General features: G+C 35.6%; 1 protein-coding gene across 4 annotated transcripts in view; it reads left to right on the top strand.

Moving 5' to 3' along the window:
• RBL1 (RB transcriptional corepressor like 1) overlaps window positions 1-20,771 on the top strand; it is a 60,735-nt gene that overhangs the window by 9,269 nt on the left and 30,695 nt on the right. For all 4 annotated transcript variants that reach the window (XR_009690117.1, XM_061127234.1, XM_061127233.1 and 1 more), the window contains exons 3-14: window positions 366-566; window positions 817-881; window positions 983-1,111; window positions 1,223-1,383; window positions 3,267-3,316; window positions 3,919-4,105; window positions 5,084-5,250; window positions 10,384-10,496; window positions 10,687-10,790; window positions 15,080-15,217; window positions 17,000-17,164; window positions 19,056-19,188. Coding sequence is in view for 3 of the 4 variants with exons in the window: in XM_061127234.1 (XP_060983217.1) it covers window positions 366-566; window positions 817-881; window positions 983-1,111; window positions 1,223-1,383; window positions 3,267-3,316; window positions 3,919-4,105; window positions 5,084-5,250; window positions 10,384-10,496; window positions 10,687-10,790; window positions 15,080-15,217; window positions 17,000-17,164; window positions 19,056-19,188 (1,613 nt within the window). In the remaining variant the exon portion in view is untranslated. The remainder of the gene's footprint in view (window positions 1-365; window positions 567-816; window positions 882-982; window positions 1,112-1,222; window positions 1,384-3,266; window positions 3,317-3,918; window positions 4,106-5,083; window positions 5,251-10,383; window positions 10,497-10,686; window positions 10,791-15,079; window positions 15,218-16,999; window positions 17,165-19,055; window positions 19,189-20,771) is intronic.

Below are 20,771 nucleotides of genomic sequence, written 5' to 3'. Positions count from 1 at the left end.
CCCAAGGACACAGCAGTGAACAATGTAGATGACATCTCTGCATTTGGGGTACTTACATGTTAGTGGAGAAGAGACAATAAATACACAAATAAATATATTCAAAAAAAAAAAAAAGAAGTAGATAGGTACTACCTGCATAGTCAAAGATATTTTATGTATTGACTGTTAATTCAGAGTTTATGTTTTCACCGTGGTTCTGGGAACCAAAGTAATTTCATAGCACTTGAAATGGTGTTTTTTTGTCTCTCTTTTTTTAAAAAATAAATTCAAGAATTTTAATAAAGATTCTTAGGTATAAGTAGAGTGTCTCCTTTTCCTACCATTATATGGATTCATTTTAAATTTGCTTTTTTCTGTTTGTTTAGTTTAATACAGTTTTTTAGTAAAATGAAGAAATGGATGGACATGTCAAACCTGCCACAAGAGTTTCGTGAACGTATAGAAAGGCTAGAAAGAAATTTTGAGGTGTCTACTGTAATTTTCAAAAAATTTGAGCCAATGTTTTTAGATATATTTCAAAATCCATATGAAGAGCCACCAAAGTTACCACGAAGCAGGAAGCAGAGGTGAGACACTTTATCCTCGTATATTTGAAATAGAAATTATGATACAAACTTATTAAGGGCATTTGCATTTTAAAAGTCAACTTTTTAACCCCATTTAATAAACCATGGTTGTCTGTCCTTTGTGAATAGGATTTTATATGTAATTTGACTTTACTACTTGCTGTATTTGCTGTTTCAATTTTTAAGTGACAAATGTGGAATGATTTTAGTAAGTTAGATAAAAAGTACATTCCCCCCACCCCTTTTTTAGGAGGATTCCTTGCAGTGTTAAAGAGCTCTTTAATTTCTGCTGGACACTGTTTGTTTATACTAAGGGTAAGGTGACACTTTCAGTTGTTTTATATTTCTGTTGTGGGAACTCGGTGCTATTTGACATGGAAGGTTCCTGGGTTTTATGTCTCTTTTTTCTTGTAAAGGTAATTTTCGTATGATTGGAGATGATTTAGTAAACTCTTATCATTTACTTCTGTGCTGCTTGGATCTGATTTTTGCCAATGCCATTATGTGCCCAAATAGACGAGAGTTGCTAAATCCGTCATTTAAAGGTAAGACCTTATTTATTTTTGAAAACTGATAATCAATTTTTAGAAAAAGAGTATTAAAAGTCGATCATATTCTTTTTTCCATCCATTGTTTCTTATACCCTGTCAAACTAGGTTTACCATCTAATTTCCAAACTGCTGACTTTCGGGCTTCTGAAGAACCTCCCTGCATCATTCCTGTACTGTGTGAACTGCATGACGGACTTCTGATAGAAGCCAAAGGAATAAAGGAGCATTACTTTAAGCCATATATTTCAAAACTCTTTGATAGGAAGGTACTATACTTACATTTAAATGATTCAGCTCCTGTGGGTCAGCAGTAGCAGCCTTCAGGAGAAAACCAGTATTTTAAGCAAGTTCTTAACGTTATAGTCCTCGGGCTTAAGTACCCAGGTTTCAGTCTCTGCTGTGATGCAGTCCTGGCCTGTGATTTTCTGTGATGTGCAAAAGTGAGCTTTGGAAGAATGTGATCAACCATATGTCCTGTTAACTAAATGCACAGCCAGAGGCATCTGTAGGAGGTTCTGATAGAGAATTAATGAAGGACAAACATCAGAGTAAGCCTAAGGAAAACCAGGAGGTCAGAGTAAGCTAGTTTATTGCCCCAATTTGAATACTGTTTACACAATTTGCTGTTTACTAAAAGTAGGATGATATATAACAGCTGTAGCTTTAATTCCATATGAGTAGAGCAGAGAGTCCCTTACAGTTTTATAGTTACTTATGGGCTACCTACATGCATTCTAGATTTTTTTCTCAATAATTTTCCTTGCTGTTTCTATATTCATAAATTGACTTTTTCTTTTGGGTCTCAGTTTATTTCCCCAACATTGAGCCATTTAATCCAGGTAGAACTTGAATTTTCTCTTTGGTTTAAAAAAAAAAAAGAAAGGAATATGGATTAGGTCATCACTAACTGGGTTCTTCTCTTATGTATACTTTTGTATCTAGTCTTATCTTTCAATAAACAAATATTTATGTGTATATACACAATATATATATTTCTGTGTGTGTGTGTATATATACTCAAAATATCTCTTTCTAAAATTTTAATCTCCAGCAAAGTAAATTTTAAAGGAACTGAAGGATTTTGTCTGTTGTGCTCTGTAGAAGCAGTGCACTAGTGGCGTCTGGGTATGGTGACCATACATCTTGGTTTGCCTGGGTTATCTGGATTTTGGCTGTTCGTTTGGCATAGTTACTAGAATGTCTTCTTTTTTTCACTCCAGAAGTATCCTGGTTTGAACAGTGGTTCTCTTGCCCATGGGCCACAGACAGTTTTTTGGCCTGTTTAGGGTGTTTTACATTTTTATTTTGTTCAATTTTTAGCTTACACATAAATTATCTTTTATGTGAAAATTGAAAAAAAATCAGAGTTGGCAGTATTGGTAACTACATAGGTAACGACTGTCAAGCTCAATAACGACTACCTCTTAGGACAAGGAAGTGTGCTTTCTGCCCTCTTCATTTATGTATGTTGAACCCTGACCCCTGAAAGCATTTGAGTTTACAATCCCTGATGTTTGATAATCTAAGAATAGTGTGGATACACAGACAATATTAATAACAGTGTAATTTTCCTTTCTCACCAGTTGTTAGTCACTCTGTCGTGTTTGACTCTTTGTGACCCCATGTAGCCTGCCAGGCTCTTCTGTCCATGGGGATTGTCCAGGCAAGAATACTGGAGTGGGTTGCCATTTCCTTCTTCTCACCAATAACAGTAGCTATATTCCTTTCAAATCTTTTGCTTGTCTGACACATACCATCATTCAATAACTGTTAGTTTCCATTCTTTATAGACAGTCTTTAAAATTGGACAGCTTTCATCAGAATCATTTGGGGAATTTGTTAAAACTACTGCCTTAGTTTAGGCTTTGAGGTCTGTCAAGTCTGCCTTTTTAACAAGTTCCCCTACATGATTGTTAGGTCACTAAAATTTGGAAACCACTGCTATGGATAGACTAACTTCAAAGTATTTTGAAATCTTGACGTTAAAGGTTTTTTAATATTTTATTTGCATACTAAATAGGAGTTACTGGTCTGAAAAAAAAATAATTCTGTTTTGTGTTTGTGTGTGTTAATTCAGATAAATGTAATGTCCTTGTGTGTACATTAATATGCTTACTTACATAATGTCACAATGACTTTTTCTTCCCAGATTTTAAAGGGCGAATGCCTTCTGGACCTTTCCAGTTTTGCTGATAATAGGTAATTATCTAACACTAAAAGTATCAGGCATATCATATACTGTCAATAATGATTTGTTGCAGTTGGTTAAGTGATATGTTATATCAAGTTAACAGCTCCAAATTCAAATTCAGGTTTCTTCTGCATTGGTGGCATTCAGTGAGTATTATTGCTAAGCCTTGTAGTCTTAAATTTATTTTCAGAAACCATTGGCACTTCAAAATATCTGCTCTCCTGAGAAACTCATGAACAAACCCAATGACTTCTGTATTTGAGTTTACATTCTTTCACTAATCAAATATTGGCAAATTCAGAATGTACTTATATTTCAAGGCCACACACAATTGTTTCCTCAATGATCAGGACTTAATTAGGTTCAACTAGTTTTCAGATTAAGTACAGATTCTTTTCAGTCACCTTGCAAAGTAATTTATTGCCATATATGTGAACGTGAAGAATGTCCATGATCAGAGAGAAACCTCAGATATTGTTAGATGGGCAGAGTTAATAAAAGCTAGAAAGTCATGAGCTTTTCTATGCTATGGAGTCAAAATCTATCTTCAAGATAAATCCATTGTGTAACTTAGTTGTATCCTAGGAGCTTAAAAGAATTCTCTTTTCAGCAAAGCAGTGAACAAGGAATACGAAGAATATGTTTTAACTGTTGGTGACTTTGATGAGAGGATCTTTTTGGGAGCAGATGCAGAAGAGGAAATTGGAACCCCTCGGAAGTTCCCTGGTGACGGCCCATTAGGGAAACTGACAGCACAGGCTAATGTGGAGTGTAACCTTCAACATCACTTTGAAAAAGTAATATAACCTCACCTGGCCTCAGTCTTGAATGATCTTTTTCTGTGTGTGTGTGTTTCTACTAACAGCAGAAGAGTGAAGAAAGTGAAAGATGCTCAGCCGTGTCTGACTTTTTGCAAACCCATGGACTATACAGTCCACGTTATTCTCTAGGCCAGAATACTGGAGTGGGTAGCCTTCCCCTTCTCAAGGGGATCTTCCCAACCCAGAGGTCGCACCCAGGTCTCCTGCATTGCAGGTGGATTCTTTACAGCTGAGCCACAAGGGAATCCCAACAGCAGAAGCATCTTTCAAGTTAAATCTTGAATTTCTTCTACTAATTCATATTTCCCATGAAAACTTTAAAGAATAATTTTCAAAACTAAAGCATATAGTATTTTTACCTCATTTCTTGCTATTTTTCATATTTGGATATTATCCCAGAATGCCTGGATTTTCAGTAGACTATGTGTCTTTGGATGTGAAGACATACTTTTTTCCTGTTTTTTTCTTTGTACCACTTTAGCTGCTGTTTTCTTGCTTTAAAATTTGCTTTCCTACCATGAGCACAACCATGTGCTTTTCTCAAACATCAACCATATTACTCTGGATTTGATTGTTAATAGCCAAGGCTTAATTCTCTGTTTATGTGTTAGGTGAGTTGCAGTATAAGGTCTGCTAGAAAATTCATAGAAACCTGTTTTAGTCCCGGCATTTCCATTACCTTTGTCAGCTGTTTCCTCGCATGTAAAATGAAAATGTGCATGTTATATTTCAAATGAATGTTAAGATAAAATGAGATTGTAGATAGAAAGCACTGTGGAAAAGTTTTATTCAGAGATAGGATGTTATTAGCATAATATTGCTAAAAATGGGGTAGGTAACCAGAAGAGGGGGAAAAAGTAACCTCCTGAACATGAATAGAGAGGATGATATCTGTACTAAATTAAATATGTAATTTAGTAATTTTTAATGTCATATATTTTTCTTTTCTGTCAGAAAACATCATTTGCGCCTTCTACCCCACTGACAGGACGGCGATATTTAAGAGAAAAAGAAGCAGTCATTACTCCTGTTGCTTCAGCCACGCAAAGTGTGAGCCGATTACAGAGTATTGTAGCTGGATTGAAAAATGCACCAAGTGAACAACTTACAAATATTTTTGAGTGAGTATGATACTATTTTTTTCCAAGTTTTCCAATCTAATTTTAAATTAGATTCTATATTTCATTCTGTTTTCAGTGCTTCTGAATTCTGGAGATAATGGATTTACATCTGGCAAGTTTTACTATACCATCTCAATCACAAAGTATATTGACCTAAAATCAGGTAGAAGTACTATTAAAAATTACATATAAATTTTATTTCATATTATTATAGACTTTGAAGATTAAACACATCTTAATGGTTATGTAGCTCTAACATTCCACTCTGGTAACACCCTTAATTTACGCATTACTGCTTTTGTTTTGTTTTTTAAATGGGTTCAATCTAAATGTCCATCAAATGGAAGACTGGTTACATATTGATGGTATAACCATGAAATGGAATTTTAAGCAGTTGTTGGAAAAAAAGAGACATATTTCGTAGTAAAGATGATAAAATGAAGCCAGACCAGAGAAACTTATTTCCTAATACCTAATGAAATAACAGAATAATAAAAATCAGCAAACTATCAGCAGCAACCAAATGAAGAAAAGGATATTTCATGCTATAATTTTCCAAAGTGTTGGTCAAGAAAGGAAATGGATGCTCCTAGTATGCCCCACCCCCAGGAAGCATTAGTGAGGGAAAAGGGTTTGTTAACAGGATCTCGAAAATGCTCATTAATACTCTAGATATGGAGGGAAAGAAATGGAGTGAGTAGGCAGATGGGCAAAAAGTCGTATTACTAGAAACCTCCCCAAGTGAAAGTCCCTCTATACCACCAAGATAGCAGCAGAAGTATGAAAAATCCTTAGGGCCTTCCATTTTCTGAGGTTCCTACCTGATTTGTGGTGAGATCCTCATAAAACTGGAAGGTGTCCCTGATGTAGGTATAGTGAACCCTGGAATGGGAATATTTAACTAAATCTTAGAAGAGAAAGCAAAGCCCTGGTCCCCTAACAAAAGCTGAGCCTAGCACCATCTATGTTGTACTCCCAGTCCCCAAACCTCAGTCTACAGAAAAGTGGACAGAACATTCATCCCCAGCTTCAACCACAGCTCAGAAGATAAGCAGATGGCAGGGAAAGCAGGAAGACTCATAGCATCTGATCTACCCTCACAGGATTTGAATAAATAGATCTGGACTGAGCTGTCCATTTAATGTGAACAAGTTAAAAAGAAATGGCAAAGTAACTATGCAGACTTTTTAAAATCAATATACTTATTTATTTATTTATTGGCTGTGTTGGGACTTAGTTGCAGCATATAGGATCTTTGTTGAGGCATTGCAGTACATGGACTCTCTAGTTGTGGTGTGTGGGCTTAGTTGCTCCATGGCATGTGGGATCTTAGTTCTCTGATTAGGGATCAAACACCACAAGACAGATTCTAAATACTGGACCAACAGGGAAGTCCCTGTGCAAACATTTTAAAGCACAAGAGAAGGAAGGAAGGAAGAAAATATGGAATGCAAAAGACAACCTGGAAATAAATAATGGAAAGACATTCCATGTCTATGGATTATAAGATTTAATATTGTTAAAATGTCCACATTACCCAAAGCAATCTAGAGAATCAGTACAATCCCTATCAAAACCCAATGACATTTCTTATAGAAATAGAAAAAAAAAATCTAACATTCATAAGGAATTTTGAAGGACTTCTAATAGCCAAAATAATCTTGAGAAAAAAGCTGGAGGGCTCACACATCTTAATTTCAAAAACACATTATAAAGCTATAATAATGAAATCAGTATGGTATTGTTATAAAGACAGACATGTAGACTAGACATGGAATAGACTGGCATCCCAAAATGCAGCTTCATGTATATCATCAACTGATCTTTGACAAGGGTGCCAAGACCACACTATAGGGAAAACTGGATATCCACATGCAGAAGAATGAAAAAAGGACTTATTTACATATACAGAAGTTACTTTCAGTTCAGTCGCTCAGTCGTGTCCGACTCTTTGTGACCCCATGAATTGCAGCACGCCAGGCCTCCCTGGGCATCACCAACTCCCAGAGTTTACTCAGACTCATGCCTATCGAGTCAGTGATGCCATCCAGCCACCTCATCCTCCATCATCCCCTTCTCCTCCTGCCCCCAATCCCTCCCAGCATCAGGGTCTTTTCCAGTGAGTCGACTCTTCGCATGAGGAGGCCAAAGTATTGGAGTTTCAACTTCAGCATCAGTCCTTCCAGGACTGATCTCCTTTAGGATGGACTGGTTGGATCTCCTTGTAGTCCAAGGGACTCTAAAGAGTCTTCTCCATTACCACAGTTCAAAAGCATCAATTTTTCGGCGCTCAGCTTTCTGCACAGTCCAACTCTCACATCCATATATGACCACTGGAAAAACCATAGCCTTAGATACCTATTATAGGTGGAATCATGTAGCATTTGTGTTTGGCTGGATTCAATTAGTATAACTTCTTCAAGGTTCATCCATGTTGTAGTATATAACAGGATTTTAAGGCTGGATAATATTCCATTATTTCTATATATAGACACACACACACACACCACAGTTTATCTATTCATTCATCAGTGGACCTGTAGGTTGTTTCCACATCTTGGCTGTTGTGAGTAATGCTGCAGTACACTTGGGTCTCTTTGAGATATCTCCATGCAAAAAAATGAAGACGGGATTTTATCTTATGCTTTTTACAGAAGTTAACTCAAAATGGATTAAAAACCTAAACATGAGACCTGAAACTATACAGCTAGAAGGAAAAATTGGTGGAAAAACTTTGCAACATTGAAATAGGCAGTTATTTCTTGGATATGACTTCAAAAGTATAGGTAACAAGCAAAAATAGACAAATGGGACTACATCATACTTAAATATTTCTGTATAGCATTGGAAATAATAGGATGAAAGGCAGCATACTGGAATGCTTGCTTGCTTCTGCATGCTGAATCATGTCTGACTCTTTGTGACACCAAGGACTATAGCCTGCTAGGCTTCTATGTCCATGGGATCATCCCGGCAAGAATAATCGAGTGGGTTGTCATTTCTTTTTCCAGGGGATCTTCCCAACTCAAGGATCCAACCCATGTCTCCTGTGGCTCCTGCATTGACAGGCAGATTCTTTACCCCTGAGCCACCTGGGAAGCCTTACTCGATTGAAAAGTGAAAGTGTTAGTTGCTTAGTCGTGTCTGACTCTTTGCAATCCTGTGGGCTGTAGCCCCCCAGGCTCCTCTGTCTGTGAAATTCTCCAAGCAAGAATACTGGAGTGGGTTGCCATTTCCTTCTCTAGGGAATCTGACCCAGGGATCAAACCCAGGTGTCCCACTTTGAGGGCAGATTCTTTACCATCTGAGCCACCAGGGAAGCCCTAGACTAGAATAGGAGAAAATAATTGCAAACTGTATATCAGATAAGTTAATAGCCAGAGTATATAAAGAACTCCTACAACACCCCCCCCCCAAAAAGTGAAAAACCCTTCATTTTAAGAGGGCAAAAGACTTGACATTTCTCCAAAGAAGACATACAAATGGCCAAAAAGCATATGAAGAAAATTCTCAATGTCATTAATCATCACATAAATGCAAATGAAAACCACAGTGAGATATCACCTCATACCCATTAGAAAGACCACTATCAAAAAAACAACAAGTGTTGATGAGTATTAGAACTGGTGTTCTGTTGCTGGGATTGTAAATGGTATAGAAAATAATATGGAGATTTCATAAATAATTAAAAATAGAATTTTTATGACCTAGCAATTCCACTTTTGGGTATATTTTCCAAAGAGTTGAAAACAGGATCTCAAAGAGATATTTGCACACCCAAGTTCATTGCAGCATTACCTTCAAGAGTTCTAGAGATCTACTGTACACTAATGTGTACATAGCTAACAAAATGTACAGTTAAAAATTAAGAGGGTGAGTTTGTTATTTGTTTCACCACGTAATGAAGTAAAAAAGCCTAGTTTGAAGAAAATATACCTTGAAGTGTAGCTTTGCGTTAGAAGAACTCAGTAAGAACAAAGTGTTTTTGCTATGTATGCTACCTGCCTTTCTACACATGATGCTGGTCCGTTTGAATATGGGATTGGGAATTCTGAACCCTGTGCTTGTTATTTGGCTTTGGGCAAGTCACATTCTTTCTCATAGACTTGGATTTGTCATTTCTGAATTAAGACCTGTATTCTGTGGTTGAATGATAGGAAGGTAACAGAGTTAATAATATAATATAAAAGTAACAGGGTTAATTGCTTCTGGCCAGAGATCTTCCTTTTTGATGCTACATTTTTTTTTTTTTTTACTTGTTATTCTTTTGATTTTGGTAAAAATTACATGCAATTTATTTTTACACCACAATATATACATAAACACTGCCCATCATCTAGTTTTTTAAATCAGGTTTACTGAAGTATAGCTCAGTTGGTAAAGAACCCACCTGCAATGCAGAAGACCCCGGTTCAATTCCTGGGTTGGGAAGATCCGCTAGAAAAGGGATAGGCTACCCACCCCAGTATTGTTGGGCTTCCCTTGTGGCTCAGCTGGTAAAGAATCTGCCTGCAGTGCGAGAGACCTGGGTTTGATCCCTGGGTTGGGAAGATCCCCTGCAGAAGGGAAAGGCTACCTTTCTGGTAGCATTTTGGCCTGGAGAATTCTATGGAGTATATAGTCCACGGGGTCTCAAAGAGTCAGACATGACTGAGCAACTTTCACTTCACTTCACTTGAAGTATAACTTATATATGAGAGTCATCCTTTTTACTGTACAGTTGTATGAGATTTGACAAATGCATACAGATGTATCATCACCATGATGATTAAGACATAGAACAGTCCCCCCAAATTTATGTGCCTTTATATTCAATCCCTATACCATCCCCAGCCTTTGGAAACCACTGATATGTTTTCTGTCCTTATAGTTTTGCCTTTCTAGAATTTCATATGAATAGAAGCATAATATAGAGGACATAGACTCCACTAATGTTGAAATTCTAAAACAGTATGCCAAATGATTATATTTAAAGGCTGTAGATTAGTTTGAAATATCCTATGTTTACATATCCAGGTTTACAACTTAAAATAGGACTTTGGTCACTAAAAACCTGACTAATTCTTGAAAGAAGACATGTTGGTAGTCTGGTTTGTTTTTTCCTGGTCATTAGGTTCCTTTTGTGTTTTATAGGTCTTGTATGCGTAATCCTATGGAAAATATTATGAAAATAGTGAAAGGAATAGGAGAGACTTTCTGCCAACACTATACTCAATCAACAGATGAACAGCCAGGATCTCACATAGGTAAGGAGACAAAACTGAAATTGATACAGCATTGAAAGTAGACTGTCCCAAGAAAAACAGAAATCCAAGTTTTTCCTTCCCTGCAGTTTTTAATATATCAGATTTAAGTTTATGTAAATTAAATTTTGTTCTTTAGTTATTAACAGCTACATTTCATTTTAGCACATTTTCTTTTCATTTTCCCTCATAGACTTTGCTGTAAACAGACTAAAGCTTGCAGAAATTTTGTATTATAAAATATTAGAGACTGTAATGGTACAGGAAACACGAAGACTTCATGGAATGGACATGTCAGTAAGTAAACTCACTCTACCAGCCGCTGGCAAAGTTCCATAAATCCTAAGCCTAGAAGCAGTGTGTTGAGAGGCTCCGTAGTTCATTGTAGGTGGTTTGTGGTCAGCAAGCAGTTAATGGCACACTTAGCCATAATGACATATTAATTGGCCTTCATTGTCTTTGGCACACCCAGTACTAGCCACCTCTTGGCAGAAATGTGGAACATGTAAAATTTGTTTTTGGTACACTATCATCATCTTTCCCCTTCAGGTCCATTGTTTGTCCTTCATTCCTAGTTGACTAATGTTGAAACCCCCCTACTCCTGCAACTATTAAGCCAACTGATAACTTAAATATGTGGCCATACCTCTCAGGGATTTTTAATTTTTTTTTTTCTCTCTCTCTCTTTTTTTTTTTTTCTCTCAGGGATTTTTAAGGAATAAAATGTTAGCATTTTTTTTTAATTGCTCCATTTTCTTTGGACGTTTGATTAAGTTGGATCACTCTCTCCAATAGCTCAGTAAAGAAATTTTTCTAAAAAGTCAATCCTAGCATATGATCTTTGTTTCTTCCTTCTCCACTCTCTTGTCACTTTTGGAGCCTTCTGACCTTAATTTCCAATAAGAACAAGTTGATGTTTGGGGGTGCTGCTTTAACTGTTAAAATTTCTTTGTGTTTGCACCCTGGAAGCTTTCTTCTGTGTTGGTTCCCCATTTTTACTGGATTCCATGCTTTTATTTTTCGCGATTTACTAATATTTGATGGAGCATAGGCTCCCATAACCTCCTAAGAAAGAAGTAAATTTTCAGTTTTTTATTTTGAAATAATTATAGATTCACAGAAAGTTGCAAAAGTAGTACAAAGGATCTCATGTATTCATTTGTCCCCAGTGGTTACATTTTATATAGTACGATATCAAAACCAGGAAATTGAGATTGGATCAATGTATGTCTCTCCCTTTACTATTGTCTTACATGTGTAGATGAGGTCAGTTCAGTTCAGTTCAGTCGCTCAGTTGTGTCCGACTCTTTGCGACCCCATGAATCGCAGCACACCAGGCCTCCCTGTCCATCACCAACTCCCGGAGTTTACTCAAACTCATGTCCATCGAGTCAGTGATGCCATCCATCCATCTCATCCTCTGTCGTCCCCTTCTCCTCCTGCCCCCAATCCTCCCAGCATCAGGGTCTTTTCCAATGAGTCAACTCTTCGCATGAGGTGGCCAAAGTATTGGAGTTTCAGCTTCAGCATCAGTCGTTCCAATGAACACCCAGGACTCATCTCCTTTAGGATGGACTGGTAGATGAGGTAACCACCACCAAAATCAAGATACAAAATTGTTCTGTCATCATAAAGATCTCCCTCATGTTACCCCTTTTTAGGTGACACTCCTCTCTTTAGCCACTAATTTGTTTTTTGTATCTATACTTTTATAATACTCTGTGAGTTCATTTTGTTTATATTTGTTGAGGTTTATTTTATGACTCAGGAATGGTTTATTTTGGTGAATGTTCTGGGCTTTTAAAAAGAATATGTGCTGTATTTGGGTGAAGTGTTCTGTAAATGTCAGTTCTGTCTTTTTGGCTAATGGTATTGTTAAATTCTTCTACATCCTTGCTAATTCTTGGTCTAGTTCTATCAGTTAGTGAGAGGAGATAAGGGTATTGAAGTTTCCAAATGAAACTAAATTTATCTGTTTCTCCTTTCAGTTCTGTTAGATTTTTTAAAATTCATATATTTTGAAGCTCTGCTCTTTGATGCATAGACATTGAGGTTACTGTCTTCTTGGTGAATTAATCATTTTATTATGACAGAATATCCCTCTCTGAGTCTGGTAATTATATTTGTTCTGAAGGCATCTGGCTGATGTTTATATATAGCCACTTCTGCTTTCTTCTGGTTAATGTTTGTATGATACAAGTGTATGTAGTTTTTTTGTGCTTCACTTCTTTGTACTTCACAGATAGTGAGTTTTTAATAAAGGTTTGCGACAACACTGTGTCAAGCTTGTTGGTGCTGTTTTTCTAATAGCATTTTCTCACTTCATTTCTCTGTGTCACATTTTGCTAATTCTTGCAGTATTGCAAACTTTTTCACTATTTGAATTTATTATAGTGATCTGTGATTAGTGATCTTTGATGTTTTATTGCAAAAAGATTACTATTCATTGAAGCCTCAGATGATAACATTTTTTAGTAGTATTTTAAAATTTTTTTTAGACATGCTATTTTACACTTAATAGACTATAGTATAGTGTAAACATAGCTTTTATATGCATTGGGAAACCAAATAATTTGTGTGACTCACGTTACTGTGGTATTTGCTTTATTGCATATTTATTGCAGTGGTCTAGAACCTGGTATGCCTATATATCTTTTTCTACTCTTACTTTCATTTTACCTGTATCATCCTTTGAAATTAGTTTCTTGTAGGCAGTGTATAGTTGAGTCACATTGTTCTGTATACTGTGTCAGGCTCCTTCTTTTAATAGATATTAGCTTACATTTAATTGTTACTATGTTAAGGGCATAAGTCTACTATTTTATTTTTTGTTTTCTGTTTTGTTTTTTTTTTTCTTTTTCCTACCTTCCCATGGATTACTTTGAACATTTTTAGAGTGTATACCTTTGTATTAAATTTTTTTTTAGTGGTTACTCTAGGTATTACAGTATACATACATAATTTCACAATCCACTGTTATAAACATTTTATCAGCTTAAGGGTGGAAACCTTACCTTGCTTAAAATTTCTTTTTAAAAACTGCATGAATGTTTTATTTTAAACTCATACTTGATTAATAGTTGGCTGTATATAAGATTCTGGATTGACAATCATTTTCATTTCTGATTTTGAAGGCATTGCCCCATTATCTTCTACATCCCAAGATTGCTAATTAAAAGTCAGGGGCGTTCTAATTCTTTGTATTAGTACGTGACCTGTTTTTACTTTCTGGAATCTCAGTATGGGAGGCTTTCCTTGAATGTTGGATTATTCCTCAAATGTTAGATTATACCCTTGTCTTTCAATTGGAGGCTTTCCTCAAATGTCTACTTTTTGAATGCGTCACTAAAAATGAGACATTAATAAACCCTTATGTTGATAAAACAGTTTGGGTCAAAACTGTGCACAAGAGTGAGAATAAAAGTCTAGAAGCCTCGAGTGATCATGTAGTATAGGGACCCTCAACTGCTGGTATCTTTAAGACTTATCTGGAGTGTTTTGATTTGTCTAGAGAAGTATCTGCTAATCTCTTGCCTGGCTGTTGGTGTTATGGAGCAGAGCACAGAAGGGAAAGTTGGTCTCAAATTCAGTCTGCAGGCTTTCACCTAAAACCCCGGTCTCTTCTTTACCTGGTGTTCTGAGCTCTGATTCTCTGTAGTTCAGTTTTTGTAGACTAATTCTCTAGACTAGAGGCCTATTATCTGATTCCTTAGAGTGGATGTTGTGTGGGAACCTCAAGAGTTCTATCTTAATACTATAAACTTGCAGATCACCCATCCATGTCAGCCCCTGCCTAATAACCTCTACTTTCCATTCTGCCTGTGCTTTCAGTTGCTGTGTTTTTCTCAGGTTGTATGGAGCAAATTCATTTAAGTGTCTGTAGTCAGGCCCTTATGTTTGACCATCCTGCTTTCTGCTGGGTAATTTGTCATTCTTTCATCTACCTTCAGTTTACAAATACAGTTTGTGGTTATAGGTAACTCCTTGTTTTATCCAGGGTATTTTCTGTTTCTTATTCTTTGTTGACTTGGAGTGGTATTTTGAAGAAGGATGGCAAAAATACTATTTATAAAACTGAAAAGTTATGTTAAATTTTAAACTCAGTGGTAAAACAGGACTTTATCTTCTTAGTAAAATGTTTCTTTCTCTGAACTTCTAAAAAGTCTTAGCTGTGATATACTATATCTTTGATTTTAGTGTTTGATTAATAAACAGTGCCCTGATGTCGAGAAAACAGGTGACACAAAATTCATTTAAATAAAGGAGCCAATTCTTATGCTTGTCTCTTCATGGGAATATTAGTTATTTTATTATTTGCTCCAGTTTCAAAGTAGATTGTTGTTTATGCCTCATTTACATTTGACATCTACCACTGACCAAGATTATATCTTACAAGAAAACTCTTAATAAGTTTAAAAACTTGAAGTTTTATCTGTATTAATCTAGTATAATGTAATATGCTCTTAGATAAGTTATAATATGATTTAAAACTTATGTAAGTTATTCTTTCTATAGTCCTCTTTATATAATGGCAGAGGCTAAAATCCTGAGAAATATATTAAACTGTAGTCTTTCTCTTCCCCAAGGTTCTTTTAGAGCAGGATATATTTCATCACTCCTTGATGGCCTGTTGTTTGGAAATTGTGCTCTTTGCCTACAGCTCACCTCGTACTTTTCCCTGGATTATTGAGGTTCTTAATCTGCGACCATTTTATTTTTATAAGGTGAGATGAGAACAAAGTTTTGTTAATGCTTTGCCTCACATAAACATTCTGTTTGTATTAGTGATGAAGAAGTGAGCTATAGTGATGTCTGGATAATATTTCCAGAAGTATTCTGAAAACATACTGCTTTTGGGGTGGAATCATGGACAAAGAGGAGAGGGAGAGAGAGTATCAGTAAACTAAGCCAATCTCACAGCTTCAGACATCACTGAAATGCAAGTATGGCCAGGAACTAAGTACTTAACTTTGAGTATTCTATATTATGAATGAAAAATCATAATCCTGTTAAATAGAGGCATGATGAAGAACAAAAACTCTTTTCTCCTAGGAGAAAGAAAAATCTAAAATTAATCACGCTTCTTCCCCAAATTTGAGCTAATTCATTATGGCTAAATCTTACTTCCCCTTTTTTTCTGCTGTAACCTTTTTCTTCTAAAACACAGAGGGCATAGCTACAGTAACACTTAATGTTACCTAATTTCTGAATTTAAGATTGATGCTATTATTATACTTGTTGGCATGGTTTAGTTAATATTTTGTCACCTATGTTACTTTCAAACTACTGATTATGGAGTAGTTAGTTTGGGACTTCCCTGATGGTCCGGTCCAGTGGTTAAGACTGCTTCTACTGCAGGGGTCATGGGTTTTACCCTTGGTCGAGGAACTAAGATCCTGCATGCTGTGTGGGATGGATAGATCGATACAGATAGATAAGCAAGCAAGCCTAAAGTTGTAGAAATGCAGATCACTGAAAAGCTTACCCATTTGAATTGTTGACTATGGAATTTAACTTCTTTTTAGTTTGGTGGGGAAAATTGCTTTTCTATATTTAATGTTTATATGAGTATTTCAGATTTTCCATTAGTAAATACATGTAGTTTTATTTGAGGAAAAAGTTTAGTTTTTGCTCTCACCTAATAGAAATTCATTTTTATTTGTAACACCCTTTTTTCATCCTGGAAGTTAAATATGTTTGTTTTTTAATCATAAATAATACTCCCTGAAGAAAAATGAAAAGTATATACAATTGTAAATATTAAAATCATACATTATAATCCTAATATAAATGATAATCACTGTTAATATTTTTGTATATACGCTTACAGAGTTTGCTCTAGATGTTTATTCTTACTGAAAGTGGAAGTTAGTTGCTCAGTCATGTCCAACTCTTTGCGACCCCATGGACTGTAGCCTCCAGGCTCCTCTGTCCATGGAATTCTCCAGGCAAGAGTACTGGAGTGGGTTGCCATTTCCTTCTCCCGGGGATCTTCCTGACCCAGGGATCAAACTCAGGAATCGAACCCAGGTCTCTCACATTGCAGGTAGATTCTTTACGTGTGAGCCACCAGGGAAGCACATGTATTCTTATTAAAATGTAACTATAGTGTATATAGGCAAAGTTCCTTTCATATATGTTATTCATCCTCTTCTTCTGAGATGTTGGGAAGAATAGTCTGAGAAAGGAAATTGAATTCAAAATAGCACTGGCCTGGAAACCCAAGACCTGACTTCTACTGTTGGACTGTTGACCAGTTTTACCTATCATTGCTTCAGTTTTCCATGTACAGAATAAAACATGAAAACCAGAAATGTATGTGAAAGTATTTTGAAGATCTTTAAAACTTCTTTATAAATTAAAATATATTAATAAGCCACAGAATTATGGTTCAAAAATGTTCTTGGTCTATGTCATTAATAAGGCCAGAGCTAGCCATACATGTAAGCCTAGTCTAGAAGTGACTACTTGAGACCATATTACTTTCTCTGTTTTCTCTTCCGCAGGTTATTGAGGTGGTAATCCGCTCAGAGGAGGGACTTTCCAGAGACATGGTGAAACACCTGAACAGCATCGAAGAACAGATTTTGGAGAGTTTAGCGTGGAGTCATGATTCTGCACTGTGGGAGGCTCTCCAGGCTTCTGCAAACAGAGTTCCTACCTGTGAAGAAGTGAGTTAGGGCAAGGCTAATAATCCCATCATTTTATGAAATCTCTGTATTGAGACATGATCCCATACTGTATAGTTCACCTATAAGTATACAATTCAGTTATTTTTAGTATATTCATAGATATGTGAAGTCATCATCACAGTCAGTTTTGAGACATACCACGTCAACAAGAAAAACTTTAGGGATCACTTCCCTACCACCTCCATCCCCCCACCCCCCACCCCCCACCCCTGTCTTCCTGACCCTAGGTAACTAGTAATCTACCTTCTATCTCTGTTGATTTCCCTGTCTGGACATTTCATGCAAATCATTTAATATGTGGTCCTTTGTAACGGACTTCTTTTATTAATATAGTGATTTTCAAGGTTCATCCATGTTGTTATATGTATCAGCACTTCATTCCTTTTTATGGCTTAATATTCCATTGCATGGATACACACACACACTACTTTGTTTATTCATTTATCAGTGGATGAACTGGTAGTGTTTCCACCTTTTGACTATCAATAATGCTGCTAGGAACATTCATGAACAAGTATTTGTATGGACATACATTTTCATTTTTCTTGAGTACATGGCTAGGAGTGGAATGGCTGGTCATATACTAGCTCTTTCTAAGTTTTTGAGGAACTGTCAGACTGTTTTCCAAAGTGGCTATACCATTTAACATTCCCACCATCAGTATATAAAGATTCCAATATCTCCACATCCTCTCCAGTACTTATCTGTCTTCTTGATTTCTAGCAATCTTAGTAGGCATGAAGTATTATCTCATTGTGGTTTTACTTGCATTCCCTGATGGCTAATGATGTTCAACATTGATTCAAGTGCCTATCGACCATTTGTAGATCATCTTTGGAGAAATATATGTTCAGATCCTTTGCCCCTTTTTTATTTGGGTTGTCTTTTTAATATTGAGTTACAGGAGTTCTTTACATATTTTAGATATACTCCTTTATCCATTATGTGATTGGTAAAAACCTTTCTGTGGGTTGTCTTTTTACTTTCCTGATGATGTCCTTTGAAAAAGAAAAGATTTTAATTTTAATGATGTCCAATTTATCTGTTCGTACTTTTGGTGTCAGAGCTAAGAAACCTCATCATTTAAAAATTTTCAAATAAAGAATTTCATAAAGAATTAAATACTTTTCATTAGTAGTATTTAGAATAAAAAGGTCAAAAGCTTCTGCCTAATACACTCAAATTGCACATTTAACAGCTTGGTATCATGAGAAATTGAGTTTTCCCCCTCCATCTCTTGTGTTATTTTTTGACTGCTTTCTACATCCTTCCTTGCTTTTTTGTGTCTACTTATACTTCAATTAACCATCTTGAATTTTTCCCTAATCTCAAACTACTGAAAGAACTATTTAAGACTAGGAAGGACTGAAAAGAAAATGATTTCTTAAATACTCTCTTCCATGCTTCTGTTGTCTTTACAGCAGACTGTGGTTAATTGGACAGTCTTTGGTATTCATCAATTTTTCCATTATAGGATCCATTGGGAAATGAAAAAAACTATGACCTTGAAAGAAAAGGATTTGAGTTGAAGCCATTTCTCTAATACCTAGCAGTAGTGTGACCTTAGGCAAATTTCACATTTTGAGCCTCAATTTTCTCAGTCCCTAAGTGAAGAACGGTAGTGCCCACCTCATAGGTTTACTTTTAGTGGTCAGTAGTCTTAAATAAATAGATAAAAGGTTAAGTAAGATGAACTCTTTACATAACTTAATATTAACTATTGAGCACTTTATACAAGTTGGTATATTTTGTGAAGAGAGAAAGAAAGGGAAATAAAACAGTAAAAAAGTTAAGACTTTTTTCTTACCTTTTCTGTTATGTTTTGATCAGTGGGTTTATAAGTAAAGCAGAGGGGTTTTGTTTTTTCCAGGTTATATTCCCAAACAATTTTGAAACAGGAAGTGGAGGAAATGTACAGGGGCATCTTCCCATGATGCCAGTGTCTCCTCTGATGCATCCAAGGGTCAAAGAAGTTCGGACTGACAGTGGGAGTCTTCGAAAGGGTAGGTTGACCATTGGTAAAACAAACAAAAAAAAATAACAAAGACTTTTTTTGTTAGAGAGAATTTCAAGTTTTGCCCTAATATGTTATTAAGAAATCAATTTTTTTAAATCAAGATTTGAAAGGGGAATAATGTTTATGCCAGTACCCTTTGTGGCTAATTATATACTTTTTTATATTAAAGTAATAAGGTTTCCACTGTGATTCTGAATATAATTATTTTTTTAAATTGCAATATCAGTTATTGTAGAAATCGTATTTTGGCCTTTTTATAAATACACGTAACTTTTCCTCAATGCTAATGGAAAACTACTTAAACTAAGTACCTACCTTTGCAAATGTGACAGAAGTTATATTCTTTCTCTACGTGACTTTATAGAAAAATAAACATCTAAAGCAGAACAAAGAACTCATTGGGATACTTAAGTTCATTTAATGAATTACTTATCTGTACTCTTAAAATAGTTCTTTTGAGCCTTACTATAGGAAAATTTTAGTGCATTCTTCTTTATTTTCTCTTGTGATGCACCAAACTGATGTGTGTATCTTCTGGACTATATAACTCTTTAATTTTTAAAAATCAGTTAAACTCTTCTGACCAGAGAATATCCCTGAAGAAACCTCAGATGAATAAATAATCAGGTTACTTAGTAAGGTAGCTCAAGAACCATTTTTGAACTATAATTGTGTGTGTGTGTGTATCTTGCTTTGCATGTAGTATAAGTTCACAAAAAATATGCAAGCTGTGCATGCAAAACAATCTTCATTAAACTATAGGAATAATCAGGACTGTTTTATGACCTTTAAAAAACTGTCAAAACTAAAATTATCAGTATAATTACTGTCAATTATCAGTATTTATTAAATAAATGAAAAAATAGTAAAAAATACTTAATATATGGTTGGTTTAGTCGCTAAGTTGTGTCTGACTCTTGTGACCCCATGGACTGTAGCATGCCAGACTCCTCTGTCCATGGGATTCTTCAGGCAAGAATACTGGAATGGGTTGCCATTTCCTTCTCCAACTTAATATATACAATGATTAAAAACTTTGGAAACACTGAGAATGGAAGTGTTTTGTCTTTAAAAAACTTAATAAAGAATCATTTAAATGATGCTTACCACTTTCTTCTTATATAACTTGCGATACTGAGTGAGCTTCTTTCCTGTGCCTTGGTGAATTTTCATGTTCCTTTCACATTAAAGGAATAACTTTCAACACTTTTATCCTTTGCTCTTTCAGTATTGTGAAATTTTTTTCCGGTTTCCTTTCAAGTGAAGTTTTTTGCCATTGTAACTTCCTGTTGGATGTCTTCATGCTGTTCATCATAACAACTTTGCATTTATATTAATAAGTCTCATCTTCACACAGTTCTTCTGGCTGTATATCTAATCTCTTGAACAGCAGCAGTGTCAACATTCTTAGCGTCAGCTATTCTATAATTTCATTGACAATTTTAATTTCACTTTCAGCATTATTGCTCTTCATTTCTTTATTGCACTTTTCTTTTTGGCAATTCCCTCTTTCATTTATTTTTGTAAAATGTGGATTTATCACTGGGAAACAAGGAGGCAACGTAACTA

This window comes from Dama dama, chromosome 23 (genome assembly GCF_033118175.1).
Source record: "Dama dama isolate Ldn47 chromosome 23, ASM3311817v1, whole genome shotgun sequence".
Taxonomy (NCBI): Eukaryota; Metazoa; Chordata; class Mammalia; order Artiodactyla; family Cervidae; genus Dama; species Dama dama.
Note: the sequence above shows the minus strand (reverse complement) of the source record. Positions and strands in the feature narration are given on the sequence as shown.